At 38.5% G+C, this 21334-nt stretch overlaps 1 protein-coding gene across 6 annotated transcripts in view; it reads left to right on the top strand.

Moving 5' to 3' along the window:
- Positions 1–715: 715 nt before the first annotated feature.
- Positions 716–21334, top strand: part of syne1 (spectrin repeat containing, nuclear envelope 1) — a 244378-nt gene continuing 223759 nt past the window's right edge. For 4 of the 6 annotated variants that reach the window (XM_018093789.2, XM_018093787.2, XM_018093790.2 and 1 more), the window contains exons 1-2: positions 726–934; positions 17030–17312. In XM_018093789.2, coding sequence (XP_017949278.1) covers positions 17246–17312 — 67 coding nt within the window. In that variant the 5' untranslated portion in view covers positions 726–934; positions 17030–17245. Of the gene's footprint in view, positions 935–17029; positions 17313–21334 lie in introns of all 6 variants that reach the window. The other 2 variants (NM_001127037.2, XM_018093792.2) reach the window with 2 other exon arrangements.

Consider the following 21334-nt stretch of genomic DNA (forward strand, 5'->3'; position numbering starts at 1 on the left):
AAACTAGCAAGCTTCTGAACAAAAAAACCATTCCAAGTCATTCCAAAAAGACAAATAGTAATAAAGGACACTAATGGCATTTATTCATGCTGCATCATTGGAAGTGATATCTTTTAAACACAAATGCAGTTGAAGAAAAAAATATGCCACAACTTGAGAGTTTTTAAAATGGATGTTAATAATAATAATAATGCAACTAAAGCTGTCCATTCACTCAGGCAGGACTTGGCCACCTACATGCTAGGTTATAAAGGAACTCTTTAATGCATACATTTATATATACATATGTAAACATATTCAAAAATAATTTTATTTATAACAAGATATTACATTATTTATAAATAAAATAATTTAATTACAAAATACAAATGTTATATATATATATATATATATACATATATATATATATATATATATATATATATATATATATATATATATATATATATATATATATATATATGTATGTGTGTGTATTTATTGCATGGAGAGCTAGTTAGGATGCTGTATGCTCCTGCAGATACTGAGCAGAATACGCAGCCCTGTAGAAGCAGTCACATGTGGGTTAGTAGTGTAACTAACACATTATACTGCCAATTCACATGTGAATAAAGTCAATCTGAAAGAGAAAGAAGAGCAAAGTAAAAGAGGCCACGCCCCCAGGTCCCCTCCCTCAGCGCCAGTTTCCCCGCCCCTCTCGGTGCTACAGAGAGAATTGAGGACACCGTTGGCTCCTATAGAGCGGATGAGGCTGCTGCGCTGCAGGGGAGACACTGGCACACAACCGAGGGGTCTGCGGGTTCTCTGCCTCCAGCCTGGCTGGGTCAGGGTGCGGGATGGAAGGAACAGTCCGGAGCTGTGGGGATGATGCCAGCGAGACGTGCTGATGAGAGGACAGGTTGTGCCCACTGCGAGGCTGGCAAGTGTACCCAGGGTAAGAGGCGCTCTGGTGAGTGTTTGTGTGTCTGGTGATGGTGGCTGCATTGGCAGGGTATTCCCTGATCTGGGTCAGAGCACGCCTGTATGGGGAGAGTCTGGAGGAGCGATTTATGGAACTGCATAGGCACAGCATCTGCATCTGGGAGTCATAGGGACACTGCTCTGAGCAATGGCCGGGATGGCAGCCCTGTACCTGCTAGAGAATTCACTACAACCTCCATGCTTCCACTTCTCTGCATTATAGTATGTCACTGTTATTTATAGGCATTTGGAACCTGCCAGACATATATATAACTTGCATGTGTATTTTACAGAAGTACAAATGTGGCTACCTCTTCATCAGCAACATCTATAGATTTGTTGTCACTTTATACCTATAGTATCTATCAATTTGCCTGTATGCACATACATTCCCTAGATCAGTTCTGCAGGAGATCTATATGAAGGAATGTACCATTCTGTGCTTGTGGGGCGGTTGCAATGTGAGGGAGCGGAAGGCTGTGCAGTTGCATATACATGTGGTAGGATTGTTATACTTGGTTACCAGGGAGCAACGCTTCCTCCCAAGCACAACACTTCAGTGGAGGCTAATGAATAAACACAAAGCAGAGAGTCCCAGGCACAGCTAGTGGGAGGGGGGAGATTAGCGTTAGTAGGAGAAATCCCACAGATTAGCCTTTCTGTTGGCTTTACGCAGAGCAAGGGCAGGAGGTGAGAACTGGTTGCTTTTCTGGTTTCATCTGAGCGTGATCTTGTGGCTTTTCTTGTCTAACCATTTCACTGCCAGATTCCTTCAGATCTTCTGTTTTTATCAGCAGTGGCCCAAGAGCTGCTACTAAACTACAAATACTAGCATCCACTAGGGGCTAAAAACATGGGACATGGAGCTTTAGATCCAAAAACTGTACACGACTGTAAAAGCATGTCAGACAGGGTAATAAGACACACAGGAAGCAGGGCAAGAATCTGTGCAGTTCCATGATAATTAGATGAGCTGCTTGTCTGATAACCTGCAACAGCTTTGGGTTAATTGTCATCCAGACTGTCAAAGTTTCCTTCCTGGGTATCAGTGTGTTTTGTCACATCCGTTCTGGGTTGAATTGATGCCAGCGTGCTGTCAGGTGCATGTTGGCAGAGATAGATTTATTGAGTATTTCCTATGGTACAGAGTGCTAGACTGCACACGCGGCACTGCTATTTCCATGAGAACAGGGGAAAAAATCAATAAGAAGGTACTTTATGCCACTATGGCAAAGCACTGGCATCAAAACCCTTTTTTTGCCATTACTACTTGGATATAAATATATAATGCAAATGAAACATCAATTTTTAACTAGTTTATAAAAGGAGAGAAGCATGGAAAGTTTAGAGTGGTGCATCATTTAATAACTGCAAATGCTTCACACATTGATGGACTGTCTATAATATTTAAAGCAAATATACAAGCTAGGGGGTCAGGGAATCACCTTCACATGACACATGGCACAAATGTGCAGAGCAAAGAAGTTTCATCTTCACATAATCTGCCAATCAGTCTCCTGAGCACAAAAGCACAGTGATGGTTTAGGCCACTCTTTTACACTTATATATTTTAGGAAATATTCAGGCATGGTAAAACTGGTGGTGATATTATAGACAGAGCAACCAAGTTGCCAAAAAGTATTCCTCCTTCAGACAGCAGTTATGCATTTGATGTGAGATTGCAGTAGTTTAGGATCAGGGCTGCCCCACTGGATGCTTGTGGGCCTCCAAAGGATTTTGATGGCCTCTAGTCTGCTCAAGGGTTCCATACACTTCAGTGTTTGACATCATCATTTTATTTTAATCAAACATGCTATACAAGAAATAATCATTCCACTGCACATAATAGGTTGGACAGCTGTGGCTTAGATCAAGGGCTGCCCCCCAGACCTTAATAGTATGCAGTCAGTGTTCAGTGGTGCTATCCAGTCAAGATCTGCTTAGTTAGTCTATTTATAGTGATATTGTGGGATGCATTGGTCAGGAATATACCACTGGCCTTTAAAAAAGAACATCTTTTCTAAGCTTGCTCAAACATTTAGGTTTGTCATGGTAATAGCGAACTGAGCACATGCAATACAGGAATGGCCCTTCTTTATCTGCTAGTTTCCTTTACTGAGAAAAAAATTGGACAAGCTACCAGTTTTCCTGAGCCAACACAAATCTGTAGCTAAGGCCAAAGTACAGAAGGATCCATATCCTCAGATATGTTTCAGATTATATGTTACTCTTTTCACAATACATTGGTTGGGCACATTCCTCAGTTATGACAAAGAAAACACAACAGCAGAAAATTAATTTGAAAGAATATAGAATTTCTCATGTGTATTCCTTGTAATGTCACTGAGTGGATTGTACATGGGATATCCCAGTCTCCTCTACATTTCCTCCAAACGCATTGATAAAAGATGGCTCACTTCTTGCACCCAAAGATTTAAATATTTGTACTCCTATGGTGCAAGTGCGTTTTGGATGGGCTGTGGTACCTATAACTTTCACCCATGGGGTTGGTAAATAAGCCAGATGATCAATGAGATACTTCTTTTTAACTACAGCATTTGGGCTTTAAGTGAGCCTTTGTCAGTGATGGAGGTATAACACTGTTTTTATTTAGAAGAATTGAGTTTTATCAGTTAGTATAGTTGAAAACGTATTCAAAATGCACCCATAATATCTGTGATGTCATCTCTTTTAAACACTGTAACAGTAAAGGGCAGTTATTACAAAATGTCACTTGGTTTCTGTAGGAACAGATTGTTTACAGCATTAATGTGTCCCTTCAGATGAGTAATAATTGATGAGTTAAAGCATTTATATTGTAGGCTATTATAAAAGAGTTGCTTACTGACCAATACTAATGGATTGTTAAACCTTCCATTACACTGAATAAATAGTTAAACATCTTTTTTAGCATTAACACTGGCTGATATCTGTCAGTTAGACGTGTATGTGCTGATGGCCCTTGCTCATCACAGAAGGCCATTAATTCCAGCAAGCCAATGGCAAATGAACCTGAAATGTTTGTGTATAGGAAACTCTGAATGGGAGTATAAAGTTCAGTGGCAAGTTCAGAAGTCAAACCTACTGATGCAGTTAGGGGATATTAACTGAGTGTTAGGCTATGGTATAATCAGTAGTATCATACACAGACCCATATGCACGCACTGTGTAGAGTTTGCAGTGGAGTCAATAAATATGCCATTGTTGTAGCTGGCAAATGCATATTATCCTGAACATTTATCAATGCATATGAAATGCATCCTGAAGAATTAACAGATTAATTTACAGATTACAAGTGCAGTACGCAAAGCGCAGATTAAAATGTAAATGCCATTTTCCCCCCCATAATGCAGATTTATTTCCCAGAATTTTAGCGTTGTTATCTGCACCAGGAAATATTATGACTGGTGCTATTGCAGTCAATGCCTTAAAATTAACGCTTGCACTTAAATTTTTTCAAGCCTAGTTGGGGTCATTTCTGGTGTTGCACCCGATTCTTTAGACCAGGAGTCCCTAACCTTTTCTACCCATGAATCACATTAAAAAGAGTTGGAGAGCAACATGAGCATGAAAAATGTACCTGGGGGTACCAAATAAGGGCTGTGATTGTTTTTTTTAGTTGTCCAATGTAAACTGTGGGACTACAGGAAACTCTGTTTGGCAGTACACATGGTTTTTGTGCAACCAAAAATTGCCTCCAAGCCAGAAATTTAAAAATGAGCGCCTATTTTAAGGCCACTGGAAGCAACATTCAAGTTGTGGTGAGCAACATGTTGCTTCTGAGCCACTGGTTGGGGATCACTGCTTTAGACTGTGACTAAACTTTTACATGAAACTGAGTGCAGGGAAATCTTTGCTACTGCACCTGCACTTGTAGTTGTAAATTAGCCCTGTGATGTGTTTAAAGGTCACCTATTGTTAAAAAATAATTTCACCCACCAGGGATGCAGGCTAATTTTATATGGTCAAGGCACTTCTCGGTGACTTATAATATCAATATATAATAGGGGTCATGTTATTCACTCTGTAGTCTAGATCAAGAAATATACACTAGATCTAGAAATATACACTAGATTACCAAAAGCATTTGGATGCCTGTCTAACATCTCATTATAAACTCCAAGTTAATAATACATAGTTCTTCCTCTCTTTGCTGCTAAAGAAGCCTTTACCATCTACTGTTCTAGGAATCCTTTCCACTAGAAAATGGAAAATTATTGGACTCAGTTGGAAACTGTTCTATAAATACACAAGAGGTTGGGCACTGATGTTGGGTCACGCCTGGCTTGCATAGGCATCCAAGTTCATCCCCAAGGTGTTCAGTTGGGAGGCCAGGTCTCCCCAAACTTCCACAAAGTTGGAAGCACATTATTGTATGGTGTAGAGGCACCTTTCTCTGCAGGGATGGGTGTTACTTAAACAGCTAATTACAGTTATTAGAACAGGTGTCCACATCATTTTGAACGTTAGGCAGGGGCTAAATGACACATTTGTGATTTAAATTAGTTTAAAAGGCATAAAAATATACTCTGTTGCACCATTTTTTCCCCCCTTCTTCATCTTAACATTGTTTTCCTGGTGCAGTGAATTTTGGAGGCCGTTCACTAATAAAACAAATATATTAAAAGGTACAACCTTGTAAAAAAAATATAGCAACTATTTATGAATCAGATTGAATAAACAGGCACTAAAGTTTGATAGATATGATTAGACCATGATATTCGGTGGTACTTGAATCTATATTGATCCTTTCCCAGTAGGAAAATAGTGTGATTTGTCCCTGTTACTTGAAGCCAGCAAGCTACTTCTCTGCTCACTCTGCAAGATATTGAACATTGTAGCTGTCTCATAATTCTAGGTGTCTTAAACACAGTTACATTAAATATTGTCACACTATATAGGATAGCTAGCAGTATTGCCCTAGCCTTTTTGTGTATTTACTTACTGTCACACATAGCCGTTCAGATTGTCAAGTTTACTTCATAACTATGATATTCGTTTGGTCATGGAGTGCCAAAATGCTACTGAGGGGTTTAATTACAAAATAAATTAAAATATAAAGTTAATTGCATTAAAAAAGTATACCTAGCATTTTAGGGGATATGGAATCTTTCCCTAAAGGGGAACTATTCCCAAAAAGATCATTTTGCATAAGCTCCATCTCATGGAAATAAGAAACTCTCTCTCTCTCTCTCTCTCTCTATATATATATATATATATAATCAATAAAAAAAAATTCTACTCTTGTAAAATAATTAAAATTACTCTTTACTAACCCCCTCTCAATAATCCATCTTTTTCAGTTTTTGTAGCCGGGAGAAAAAAGAGTGATTAAAAGGGATATTATTTTGGTGACAAATTTGCCTATACTGGTTCTGGTGGTATCTACTGGCAAAGTTGAATTGTATAGTCTTTACATTAACTCTCAACAGTTTTCTAGGACAGACCCAGTTCATTTCTACTGTGATTAAGAGCTTAGCCAAAAGTATTATTTGTATTAATGGCACATCAATGTACAATTACAATGTACAATGGTGCATTTGTACTAAGGGTACTAATATAATACATACCTATTTTTCATAACAATGTCTTTCTGGATTGTTCTTCTGAATCTAGGCAGATATTAATGGTGCTGTTTTTTCATGCTATTTTGTACTGAATACGGTACATCTAACTAGTCTGTAGACAAAGCCACCAATCACCTGCTTGCTTTTTGTAAGGCTACTATAATATAATAGGAAGATAAAGGCCAGACAGCCTGAATAGATAGTTCAGTAGAACATATCTTCTAAAATAGCATGCAATTTAATGTAAAAAGAAAAAAAAAGCTTTCCTTTCTGGTGACAGATGGACATAGTCACATTGTTACTGAGAAGATTGTTAAGGAAACATTGCTGAATATCGCAACTCTGTACTGATGAGTCTGCTAGTTCCTGAAACGGTCACAATGTACTATTGAAATGTTACAGTCTTCAAGGTGACAGAAGACACATATATGTGCCAAAAAATAGTGCCTTGAAATGAGGGAGATATAACACTTACTTGGTATTCATAACGTCTCACTAAATTAGTGCCATCCATAATGTACCGCACAAGGACATTTGCTCTGCGTACTTTCCAAGGTCCTGAAAGTTCTCTCTTAGGAAACCTAAAATGTAATGTAATCTTGGCAGGCACAGCAGACATAATCTATTGATCTGGGGTTTTGCTGCACCTCAAACCCATTTCTAATAAACAAACGGGAGGTTTCCTACAGAATACAGATTTTTTTTTGCAATCTTTTCAGATGTTAAGTGCATCCACATTTTGACAGTAATTGTAATAGTAATAACTATTAATGATTATATATATTATATGTATATTTTACAGTAAAAGCTTCCTCTGTTTAATTGCTTAGTTACTATGTAGACAAATGGGCAGGCAGTGGTAGAGAGGAACTATTACATAATTGTGCAACATAAGTCTTTTGCTGTAATGTGACCAAAGGTACAGTATATGTGAGATATTGTGATATACTGTATTCAAGAGTGTGTGCTGGAATGGGTCTCAGGCTATTCCCCTTGCAAAAGGCTAATCTAACTAAGTACCAGCATGCATTAAGTTAATTTTGAGAAACAGGTAGTGCAAAGTTCTACAGAATGCCAACATATTATAATTTTCCCCATATTCCCTCCACTGAAGGTGCTGCTCAGCAATTCTACTCAAGGCGAGAAGGCAGTAGAGCAAATGTATTTTATTCAAAATCAGATTATGAAACCAGTGATGAAATTAAGAATATAAAACATTGTTATTTATAACATTGTAGTATTCATATGCATTTGACACAGGTGTAAAATTTCTGTTTACTGTTATAAGTACAGCCCCTCCCCAGTAAGGCTAGCACAGAGACACATGCTTTTACTGCATTTTAGTGCTCACAAATGGTTGTGTGTGTGTGTTGTCCTAAGGAAGGTTTGTGTCCTGTTCAGTAATTACAATGCAGTAATCCAGAGATGTTCCAGTTCCCATTTTTTTAAAAAGAGGAAGCATGTTTCTTTTTTTGGAAACCATCAAAACCCCATCTAAAAGTGTCACCTAAAAAGGCTTTGGCAAGTAGTATGACACAAATAGATGACTTTTGTCCATTCCTACCTTTATTATATTGTGCTGCACAATTCTGGCACATTTTATGTACATGTATTAAATGTGTCATCATTTAAAGGCCTGAAAAAAAGGCTTATCAGTAGAAAATATGGGGCTGGGGGCTTTGGAAGATAATCCATATACCAAAGAATACTGTAGCTGCTACTCACAGATCCCACACATTAGAGTCCTGAAAGTGGGTCAGGCACCCATGGGTTAATTGCAAGAAAAGTAGGTACGCTGCTGGTTGTGGGTAGATTTTTCGAATGTGGTTATAGATGGGGTCAGCAGGTTGCTGGTCTTATTGATATTTCTTATATTATATTACAGGTATCAGACCCCTTATCCGGAAACCCATTATCCATACAGTTCTGAATTACAGAAAGGCCATCTCCCATAGACTCCGTTATAAGCAAATAATTCCAATTTTTAAAAATGATTTCCTTTTTCTCTGTAATAATAAAACAGAACCTTGTAATTGATCCCAACTAAGATATAATGAATCCTTATTGGATGCAAAACAATCCTATTGGATATAATTACTGTTTGAATTATTTTTTTAGTCGACTTAAGGTAGGAGATCCAAATTACGGAAATGGGGAATACCCCAGGTCCAGAGCATTCTGCATAATGGGTCCCATACCTGTACCTTTTATATATTTTACTCCTTTGAACATTTTTTCTACCTGGCCCACATCTGATGATGTCACTTCTGGTTTCCAGCAACAGCACTTCCTGTTTAATTGTGGTCATCCGGTTGCAGGTTGTGTTGGGTAGTGTGTCAATGATTGAAAATATGGGTCCAGGTCACGGTTTGCACACCGTGGGTCTAGGTTGGGTCTCAAAAATTTGTTCCACGCAGGTTCAAAATAACATTACATGATTCATGCAATAGCACACTGATGTAAAACATGCAACATCTGGAGCAAGTGGTTCAGAAAATATTGGTGGCATAGTTTCAAAATCAGTAGCTAGTAGATTAGAATAGAAAAAAAATATTTTTGAACCTCATAAAAGGGATCTTAGGGTCCTAAAATCTTGCTTTGTAATTCTTCTAGATAGTTAGCCATTAAAGGTATCACATGTATATGAAGAATACTGGTAGAAACACATATATTCATACCCTCAAACAGAAATCCCACCACAATGCACTTTTGTTCATCTCACTACTTGTTTTTCTTTATCCTTGATAGTGTCAATCTGAATTCATTATCAGTGCCAAACATAGCAATGGGGGAAACTTTCTGTATATCTGTCTAAACAGTCAGCCCAATATACTGCACCAATGCTGGGAGACAGTAAGAGATTGTATTAATTGAACACTGGCATTTTCTAAACTAAAACAATACAGGAAAGAAACACTTGCCTTTAGACAAATTTTGGTTTGTTTTTTTTTGTTACTTACTTACAAGGAAAATGATGGCTGAATAAAATATCAGCTGGCTGTTAACCTTCTACTTTTCTATGGTCATTGTGATCTTAATGTCCACTTTCACTGTTACACCACATTGCAGATACACCAGGCATATGTGTTTATATCTGTGCTCTAGCATTTATTGGGTGGGAAGTTGCAGTATGTTTAATGTTAAACATCAAGGGTACATTCAGATCAAATGTGGGCATTTAGTGAGTCTGTAGCAGTTCACAAACTCTGAATCTGGCATTGCTAGGTGGGCAGTGGTTGGTGGACCCAGCCTAATTTCCATTTATGCTGAGATTTGGGGGGATGCCTGTTTGTTCTTCTAGATATCCCTGGAAACCCTCAAATTAAGGCCCATTAGGGTAGATTTGAGGGTAAATAAGAATTTGCTTCCCTAGATGTTTTTAGAATGCTGTCTTAATGTCTGATACAACAGTAGTTTAATAAATCTGTAACCTTGTCAAAAGCTAATAGGCACATACAAACACGATGTCGAACCACATAGTTGGGTTGGGACCAAAAAAGTCTGGAAGTGCATAGAGGTAGGGCATAACAGTACTAGGACTGATTGACACACAGTCATAGGGCAGGCAATGATGTCAGTTATATACTTTATTCTGTAGAATGGCCATGTACAAAGACACCTCCTAGCATGTAAATACTTAAAGAGGGCCCAAAAGTGATTGCCATGGCTTTTCACTGGGCAATACCTCTGAATATGACAAAGTGACCAAACTTACTGCTGCACAAACCTCAAGATGCTAATGTCCATGTCCACTATGAATAGTGTCAGATATGAAACAAAGCAGTGACAGCATTTTTATACTTGAAACTGCATCCTGCAATATAAGCAGTGGTGACACAAGAGCTTGTCCACTGTCTTGTCTGATACTTCCCCAGCTATACTATGCTCAGGCACAGCAAACACACAGGCCCCTTTAATGCTACTACTAATAGACTATCATAAAACACAGAAGAATGATATTCAAGAGGAGATAAAACAAAGTTCATCAATAATTTTAAAATGTAAAGCTATAAAATATAATACAGGTATGCAAACTGTTATCCAGAAGGACCTGAAATTTTCCGGATAAGGGTTTTTCCATAAATTGGATCACAATACTTTCAGTCTAAATAAAACAATATGATTATTTTGCCTCCAATAAGGATTCATTTTATCTTAGTTGGGATAACTTACAAGGTACTGTTTTATTACTACAGAGAAAAAGAAAATTCTTTTTAAAAATACGAATAATTTGATTAAATGGAGTCTATGGGAGATAGCCATCCCAAAATTTGGAGCTTTCTGGATGATGGGTTTCTGGGTAACGGATCCCATACCTATACTTCCTGTATTGGCTTCTGTTTAAATGTGAGGTATGTTGCCAGCAGCCATGCTGCCACAGCATAGGTCAAAGAAAAATCTAAAACCCTTACTTTTAACCAGAGAGATGCTATGGCGGACAACTAAGAGTAAAGCTTAATAATCAAACATTACAAGTATAATATTTGCCATAGCCAAGCTATAAGTAAGGGCAGCCTGCCAGTCTACTAGCCTTGCATACCAATCACATCAGGCAGGCAAGTAGAGGATGCTACCAGAGAACCAACCAATCTCCTGGGGCCCCATCCCAAACAGACCACTAAATCCATGATGTGCCATATGCACCCCCAACCCTGGCAAGTATTTCTCTGCCACAGCAGGGAGCTGTCATATAAGGGCTGTGACAGACAGGGAGATTAGTCGCCGCGCGACAAATCTCCCTTGTCGCGGGCAACTAATCTCCCCGAAATGCCATCCCACTGGCTAGAATGTAAATCGCCAGTGGGATGGCATACGCGGCGCAGCGATTTGCCAAAATCTCCTCATCTGTCATGGCCCTAAAGATGCACTTCACCCCCTGTAATATGTGCTTAACCTCTCCTGGGCTATAAATTTCCTTTGACCTCATATAGAACTCACCTTCAGCATTTGACCCTTTGTATGTTTTCCTGAGCTGAATTCACTATTGAACTTTTAACCTTAAGCTTCTTCCCAGTAAAGTCCCCTATTAAAGGGGTTGTTTTAATTATTTTTACTATAATGTAGACATTTATATTCTAAGAATATTTGCAACTGTTTTTTATTTTGTTGTGGTTTACTGTATATTTTTTTTTTTGGATTATTGTATATACTCAAGTATAAGCCGATACAAATGTAAGCCGAGGTACCTAATTTTACCTAAGAAAACTGTAAAAACGTATTGACTTAAGTATAAGCCTAGGGTGGGAAATGCAGCAGCTACTGCTAAGTTTCAATAATCAAAATAAATACCAATAAAATTATATTAAATGGGGCATCAGTGGAGTATATGTTTTTAAATATTTATTTCAAAGAAAAACAGTAAACTAGCTCTGTATGGGGAGAAGAGGGTCAACGAAAACAATATAATACCAACAATGATACCTTAAGAGTACTACCCCTTAGCTCAATCAGCAACCAAGCTAAAACACAAAGAGTTAAAATCCTTCAAAACTATATATAGTTTATATTGAATATGCAATGTCTAGTGCAGAATGGGACAGGTGAGGATGGTAGATAAAGATTAATTTGGGAGCGGGCCAGGGCACTGGAGGGTGTGGTTGAAGGTGGCCTAATTTGCACACAAAGGACAGAGGGTTCTAGTCTGGAAGGACCCATGGCACCGACTCGAGTATAAGCGGAGGGTGACTTTTTCAGCACATTTTAGTGCTGAAAAACTAGGCTTATGCTCAAGTATATACAGTATTTAGCTTTTTGTACTTTCTCTCCAGGGAGGTGTTCAGCAACTATCGGGTCCAGTCTACCTTAGCAACCATGAAGTCATCTGAATGAGATGCTGGAAAATGAATAGTAGAGGGCATGAACAGAAAGAAAAGATATACAAATACAATAACAATAAAATTGTAACCTCATGCCTGAGGCATAGAGACGGAGCTGTCAATAAATGATTGACAGCTCAGATTTTTAATTACAATTACTTTAAATTTCCATTCAGCACTTCCTAGATTTCACCTAGGTGGCAAATGCTCAAGATTTTGGGGTGATACAAAACTTGCCTTAATAACAGTGTACACAAAATGGTGCCGGTCTGCTGGCTGTGACTGTAAATTTTAAGACTAAGGAAAAATAAATTCAATAACTTATTTAGTAAAGTTTATTTTGCTCTACTAACATGATACAAAAGGATTTGGAGTTATTTCTTAGGGTGACAGGTCCCCTTTAAAGTTAACTTGTATGTGAACCCTTGACCTATTAGCTTTGTCAAGGTGCTTGACAAATAATTATATATATTTATAATTGTCTAGCAAGGTGCCAGATGGGAGCTTGTAATTTGGGGAAATTGCAAGGAAATGTAAATAGTCCACCAGCTCCCCACCACAACTCTCTTTTAGTGAAATCATAAACATGTTTAAAACCCTAATAGATATAAACCCTTAAAAATCTATGGCACCCACATTAAATGCATTTGTATCGAATAGACAATAGAGGAGCACTGTGCTTAACTGCAACACGCTGGGAAAGCTTATAAATACACTCCTTTATTTGTATAGCTCTGTTTCCACAAACCTCATACACTACAGATTAAGCACATTTCCTCAATGCTAAATGGAAGTTAAGGAGCACTGTAACCAGTCTCCTGATTTATTATCTTTTCATATCCGTACTCCCCTCTACGCCTGTTCCTGTATTTATTTTAGGCTGCAGGAGCACGTTGTCATTATTTGGATACATTTTTGTCATTTCTGGTTGCAACTAAATAATGACTTCAGGCATTGTTAGCCGCTATTTAACCTTTTCAGTGTGCACTAGTGCTTCACATTTGATAGTAGAACAAGTTCCTGGTTGCGAGTGCGCACCTTTCTCTTATGAACTTGTCACTAACATATTTTATATTATACTGTATAATGAAAGGTTAATTGAATTTCTGTAGAACGTAGAACTGCTTCAGACAGCCTGCAGCTATATTCTATTGAGGTTTCCCATGATGTAGTCCTGCTCCTCCGTACCCTGGACTTGGGGCATAGGTACCACGCCCTCCTGGGGGTGCATTGTGTATTTAGAAAGCCCTGGAATTACAGGTGCAGGAGGGCTGCTGTGATGGAACCCACAAGGTGAAGAGATGAGGGGCTCTTCTTTTTAATGCTAAGGTACATTGCACAGCAGTTAGATTACTCCTTTTAAGTTGCCATTTAACAATTACAAAAAGTAACAAATATATTTTCCATTCATACTTTTATTGTGAGGGAGGCTCTGTATTCTTTCTCATAGACACCGCTATAATTTACTTTTGAAGTGGTCTACAAGTGGTCTGGTTTTAATACCAAGTATAGTATTCACACTGTACAAACACACAAGGTGGCGATTGGGCAGAAAACTATGCATGCAGAATGTGTCACTTGGAATATTTACATTTATGAAGGATAAGGCCATCTAGATATGACAACTTTTATTGGTTACTTGTATTAATATTATTTCCACTGTTATATAAATGGGGTAGAGTTCTAGTATTTTTTTCCCTTTGGAATTAAGATCAGGGTGCATTAATGATGCAGGGATAGCAGCAGAGTGTTCTACCTGACATGTATTCTGTGGGATACAATGCCTAAAGAAAATGAACAGACCTGACAGGGAATTATTCCCTCTTTGAGACACTAAATCTAAAGTTTCTTATCCTATTTTTATTGGAAGATTAAAATTTATTAAGTAATTTGTGTTATATTAGACTACGGACTGGTCAGACAGCAATGTACCAATTGACATGCAATGAAGCAGATAAGTTTTGTGATTGCAGGGTGATTGTATCACAGAGTGGTTAATGTAATAGCCTGACAACTGACAAAAGATGTGTTCAGTGGCACCATCATGGTATTTTATATTTATCAGCTGGCCTCTATGGTAAAGACCAAATTGCTAAATTGTCGTACATGTACACAGCTGCATATTCTTTTGCAAGTGAGTGAAGAAATGTTTGTGTATGTAATTACAACACTAGATATTTATCTACTCGAAACATCTGTCAGTCTGCCTTGTTCCCTATTTCCTATCCACAGATTAATGTTACTATTATTGTTAAAGGGTTGTTCACCTTAAAATTAAAGGGGACATATTGTAAAAAAAATAAAAATTGGCGTTCATTTTCCTCATTTAAAAATAAGTTTCTGCAGTTTACTTTAATTAAAGATTGTGCACCATTTCTTTGCAAATTGTAATTTTTCACAGAATGCTCCCTCTTCTCAATGTACGGGCTGCTATTGGCTATAGGACTTGAAATGAATAGGTGCTTTGTGTTCTGGATTGCAGGAAAGCATCATGTGTGATGCAAAATGACTGCAACTGCTTGAGAATTTTGTTGCAAATTTGCTGCAAGTGTGTGGAAGTCTATTTATAGAACCTTTATAGAATGTTCTGTGCATGCAAAGCTTTTTTACAAAAAGCTCCACGAACTGCATGAACAGGGGCTCATGATATATAGCAGGCATTGCATTTCTTGGCTAAAAATGCAGGGATGTGCAGCAGATTTGCTAGATGTTGTACCACCTTGTGCAGTTTCCCTTCAGAAGGATTTGCAGCTGAAGCTAACATGGACCTCGTCTTAGAATATCAATGTCTACACCATATTAAAGTTTATTTAAAAGAGAAGTAAAGGTAAGTGATTTTAATCTTTGGGGGGTGCCTAGCATTTTGGCACCGCCCAGTGATTGAAATCACTTACCTAGTATTCCGGGGCTGGTTCTCCTGTTAGCAGAAAACCACACTGGCTCGGGGTATCTGTGAATGAGCAATCCTCTTCCTTTTTCTGCCCTCCCACCTCTTGCACAAGCGCAGTAGAGTAAAAAGCCGAACTTAAACAAGAAAGTCGCTTTTTTCACTATACTATGCGCCAGCCCCAAGATAGGTGATTGGGGGAAGGAGATTGCTTAGTTTTCTGCTAACAGTAGCACCGGCCGGATATCAAGTAAGTGAATGCAATTACTGGGGTGCCAAATGGTAGGCACCCCCCCAGTGATTGAAATTTCCCCTTGAATACAAATGAATGCCACTCAGCTACTTAGCAATGTGATGTGCATGGGTCTGCCAAAATATAAATGCGTTATTTTGCGCTAATCAATGCCCGTGTATAAATAGTTGCCACGTATAAATAGTCGCCGCATATAAATAGTAGCATATAAATAGTAGCCGCATATTGGTAGGTTTGGGTTGTGTGTGCTGGGTTTACTTGGATGGGTTGAACTTGATGGACTCTGGTCTTTTTTCAACCCTATGTAACTATGTAACTATATAAATAGTAGCCGCATATAAATAGTCGTGCGAATAAACGCACGCCATGTTAGCCATACATGCCAATACTTGCGGAAAATTACTGTACTGAAAATTACCATTTCCCTGCAAACTGGAGGCTGCATCACTCTAGGGCCAACACAGACTTGAATAAATAATACTGCAAAGTCCATATTGTGTTGCCAAAAGCTCATTAACTGTACTTTTCTATAATTACTGCCTGGCCCAAGTAGGTGTTAATTTTCGCATAGACTAATGCGATATTTAGCGCGTCTAAGTGTTTGTGAATCATGTGTTAGTGTTATTTCGGCGCGCAAATTAACGCATGCGTTAAAATTAACGCATTTGTTTGCGTGCAAATTAACGCATGCGGTAATACTGTAGTGAATCACGCGTTAATTTTCACGTCTATTTTAACGCAAAAAGTGTGCGATAAAAATTAACGCACTTTAGTGAATCAGCCCTAATGTAGTTAATATAGGACCCTGTAAAATGTATTAAAAGATTCATCATTGTAAATAAGTATTATTATGTGCCTTCACCAGTTAATGGTGTTAGCTGTGAGATGTTTGTACCGCAAAGGGCTCCACTGATGGTATGACAGCATAGGTTTGTTATAAATCAGTTCCAAACGTGGTTTAATAGATCATGAGTCTATTACATGGAAAACATTACGTGGCAATGCCTTGAAATTTATCATACAAATCTAGATTTACAAAACTGCTGTTATTGTTTGCCAGTCCCTATTTCATGGAATTCTTTTTGAAAATATTGATACTGGAGAGGGGACGATTCCTGTTCCTAATCTCTGTGCTCTACTCTTATTTAATATTCTTGAATATTCCTCTGTATGGATTTTTGTAATTGCTGGCACTTTGGATATAAATATAAAAATCTGGCAGGAGCTCCTTATAGTAATTTATTTTGGAATCAATGAGATTGATGGATACTTTTACTTTTATTTTACAACCAGGCTCCGAAATTCCCAAATTACCATTACGGTTTTAAAATGAGAAATTATTGATGGCTGGCACACATAAGTTTGGCTTTGTTTGTGGGTATTTTGCTGCACACAACACAGAGTGCTCTGAGCAGTAATTGGCTCCCTGGCACAAGTGAGTATATCCCAGGCTGCCAGGCTTTATCAGCATTGCTAAGGGGATTACAGGTTTCTGCTTTGATACCAGTGCAAGTCTCTTCTGAAACCTGTCTCTTTATCTCTTCAGACAGCTCGGTGAGAAGGAGAGGACTCCAAAAAAAGGCACAGGAATTGTGACAGGTCTGCTTTTGTTTGGGCGCAAGACTGCAGTGACTCAGCTGTTAGCTGTGATTAGGCAAAAAAGGTCAATGATGCTTGAGAGAAGAAAGTGATAATTTTTAACACGTTCAGGGTGAAATTGGTGTAAAGATTCCATCACTGAAGAATACCAGGCGCAGGTACCATGGCCACATCTCGGATGGCAAACAGAGCCACAAGGGACATTGCTAATGTGATGCAAAGGCTGCAAGGTAAGCAGTTTAGCTCATCCTTTTCATTTTGTGGTAACTAAAACAAACACCTCTAAAATGACAGCAGAGTGAGTGCCAGGCAGTTTTACTGGGTAATCACATTAAATGATCAATTGTGTAGAACAGCTTTTTATCTGCTTGCTGTTTACTTAATGATATTCCAGACTGAATTCTATAACAAAGTCACATCTACAGAAAGCAATAAAAGGATAACTTTGATACGTATCACTCCATGAGCCTTTTCTAACAGCATGATTTATATTGTCTTCCATATATTTACTGTCTCTCATAAATACTACTGTATGCTTAACTAATTTGGTTGGTATTTATGAATTATTGAGTTTGGATGATTATTACTGATTCAGAAATGAAAATGTTTTATGTAAAACTGCTTTTCAGAAATATCAAAACCCTGCATAGTTATTGATCATGTGAATATTTATATGTGCAGTCTTCTTTTTTTATACATAGAAAGTTAATTTTTGGAGCTGTTATGGCCACATGGGTAACTGGTTCACTTAGTGAGACCCTGCCCTCATTCATGTATGCTCTAGAGCCCCTTAGTTCTCATTCAGTAAGCACTTGTGTCCAGGTCACATTTGCACCTTACCCATGATTGAAGTGCAGAGCATGATAATGGTGGGGGCAAGGGCTCCTTTGCAACCTGCACCCGCTGGATCACCCTAACTTGTGCTTGTGAAAGACATGCAAGTTAAGGAGAATGAGAGGGTGACACCCGTGTGCCTCCTCCTGAATGCAGTCAGCACTGTATTCATGTTGGTATTGGGTCCAGATTCAGTTATAACCTGTTAGTTATACCACTGACCTGTTCCATAGTGCAAAGTGTGAGGCTGGCTGCAAAGGTGGAACAGACATTGTTGTTTGCTCCTATTTTATATAGTTTGCACCCTGACCTGGAATAAATAAATGACACCTTCTGCCTGTTATGCTTTGCTGCGTTTAGCTGCATTAGCCCCTGTTTAGCTGGAAGACAGGAGAGGCAATCCCACTGCACACATCACTGCTCCTTAGTTTGTTTTGTTAATTATATTTTATAGTGACATTTTTATTTTTTACACATTTTTTCCAGCTGCTTTATAAATACATTGTAAAATATATTTGTAGCAGTTTCAGCATAACAATTATTGCTTTCATCTATAAATGTTTGTGGCATCTGGATGGTTCATGCAAGAAACAACAAGATATAAGAACATTATGAATGTTTTTTTTTCTCAGAATAGGACTACATACTGTGCTTAGCCTAACTTCATTGCAATCAGTGATATTGTTCTAATTGTAAAGAGTGGGTTGTTTTCATGGAAGCCTGCTCCAATGCTCATAGAACTTTTGTTCCAGTAAACCTAAATCTAAAACCAGTGCCAAACTTGGCAGCACACAGAGATGTAACTTTCTGTCTCTGGACCCCTTGCTAATGCCTGGAGATTTTCAGATTTTGTCCTTTTGGCCAATGCCACATGGGGTGGATTCTCGGTCTAAACACAGGCTAAGAATCCTCCTCTATGCTCAAAAAAGCTTACTGATGTGCCTGAACCCATAGCCATTGTGTCAGCCCAGGTTTAGGCTCATGGAGTAGAAAATGCTAACAGTTTTGTGCGAAATCCTACTCAGTGTGCCTACACCCAGGCCAATGCAATGGCTCTGGATGCAGGCACATCAATATGATTTTTTGAGCGTTGGGGTGGATTCTCAACCTGATTTTATGTGCAGGCCTGTGTGGCACTGGCCTTATGGTTTGTGCAGAAAAATAAATGATTCAAAAATTGTGTAATACTTTTGGTGAGTTTAATATACTGCTCATTCCACTGTCCATGGTGGCACTGGAGGTACCTGGGAAATGGGTCAGTTCTGATGTTGTGAGTGGTTGGTTTCCATTTTGGAAAATGTGCTCCGGCCAAGCCACAAGGACCAACGATTTGCCTCACTGGGCACTGACCAACCTTTATATATTTATCCTTAAGTTCTCATTTAAAAGTCTGAAGAAAGGCAGTTATGTGACAGCCATGGACAGTACAGGGCCAACAGTTCAATCCCTGAGTTCAAATTTATGCTCTGATGTTATTAATTTGTCCTGAGGTGGCTGCATGTTTATTTTTGTATTTATTTATTTTAATAATATACACATTGATTCAGTCTGCAGTTATTGTATATGTGTTGTATTTTAGATTCATATTTTGCTTTGTCAAACATTTAGTAGGATTTTGTGCATGAACACATTTTTAAAACACAGTGTTGCATTATGAATGAGGAGCCAATCTGCAATGCAGACACCTAAATACAAGCCTGAACTCAAACAGGCTATGTTTGAATATTAAGTTTATCTATGACAGAATGGTTAGACTGCTGAAACTCGAACACATTTGGGCAATTTGATACATTGATAAAAGCAGAAAATACTGTAAATTCATTAAATTAACTTTCCTGATTAAAATTTTCCTGATTGTCAGAAACATGTTCATAAATAGGATGAAATTCCAACTGCTGGGAATCTATAAGGAAGTTTAATTATGTCTTTTAATTTCTGAGCAGCAGCAAATAAAATATTTAAAGGCACATTAGACTTTAGTTATTATAGGACTACTGTACCCTACATCAGGGCTGTCCAACTTGAGGCCTATGGACCAAATGTGGCCCTCCAAAGGATTTTTATGGCTCCCAGACTGCTGAAATGCTCCATGACTTCAATGTATGACATCATCATTTTAATTTAATCCAGCCCAGCAACTTGCTGCATGGGAAATAATAAGCCCCCTACCTATGCTGAAATAGATTTATGGTATCACTCTGTATAGGTATAGGAAAACCTTGTTGTCCCTGCTATAAACTGTTTCAGTCAAAGGCGTAACTAGCAGGCCATGCAGCCACTGGGTGCCTAGGGGGCTTGGGCCCCTGAAGTTGTGCCCTTGGTTTTAGTAATGTTGCACATCTAAACAACCAACCACCACTATGCAGCCTACCACCACTATGCAGCTTTGCCTTAGAAAATCCAGTATAGGGGAGCAGACCAGTCTGCTAAAAAGTAAAGAAGCTGGGAAGAATATAACAAATTAAACTTACCTATACATTTAGGGGCATATTCATTTCATTCATATATTTATGCTGTGTAAAAAGCGGCGAGAAAATTCGCCACACATCGCCAGGCTTCGCTGTGTAAAAATGGCGTAAAAACGGCGTAATTGTTTTACGCGTTTTTTCTTCCACCGGAACTTATGGGAATTAACGGCGTAATATCCGGCGTAATATCTGGCGTTCAGATGGCGATCTTTTCCATTTATTTTACACAGCTTTTTACTCCGTTTTTTCAGCGAATTAGTTTTACACAGCATAATAAATATGCCCCTTAATCTTAAAAGGAGAAGTAAAGCCAATTATGGACTACAGAGCCCCTACATGGGCCTCCACAATAACCAGTCAAAAGATAAAAAAGAGTTGGGGAGCAACACAAACAAAAAAAGTGACCAATAAGGGCTGTGATTCATTATTTGGTAGCACTGTGTACACTGGCAGACTACAGAAGGCTCTGTTTGGCACAATATGTGGTCTTTATGCCCCCTCCAAGTCAGAAATTCAAAGATGAGCACCTGCTTTGAGGCCACTGGGAACAACATCAAAGGGGTTTGTGAGCAACTGGTTGGGGATCACTGTCCTAAGGCAAAGCTGCACTAACCAGGAACCTGCTCATTGGAAAAAGGGCCAGTTTGGCTTCTGTGCATATTCCAGTATGATGATCAGTTCCTAGAGCCAGGGAAGTGGTTAAACATGGCAACATGGTGACTGGCAACACTGCTTTACTGCTCTGTCTTAGGAAGCCTGGTACAGGGGAGCAAGACCATTAACGGGAGCCTGGTTGTTGCAGTTAGGGAGGGCAGCCCATTCAGGGGTTTTCTAAATAACATTTAGTCCAATACCATCTGCATTTTAAAGGACCAGTGACACCAAAATGAAAATTAAGCTGACATTTTGAAAAGTTATTCTCTACCTTTCTCTAATGTGAATACCTAGCA

This window comes from Xenopus tropicalis, chromosome 5 (genome assembly GCF_000004195.4).
Source record: "Xenopus tropicalis strain Nigerian chromosome 5, UCB_Xtro_10.0, whole genome shotgun sequence".
NCBI lineage: Eukaryota > Metazoa > Chordata > Amphibia > Anura > Pipidae > Xenopus > Xenopus tropicalis.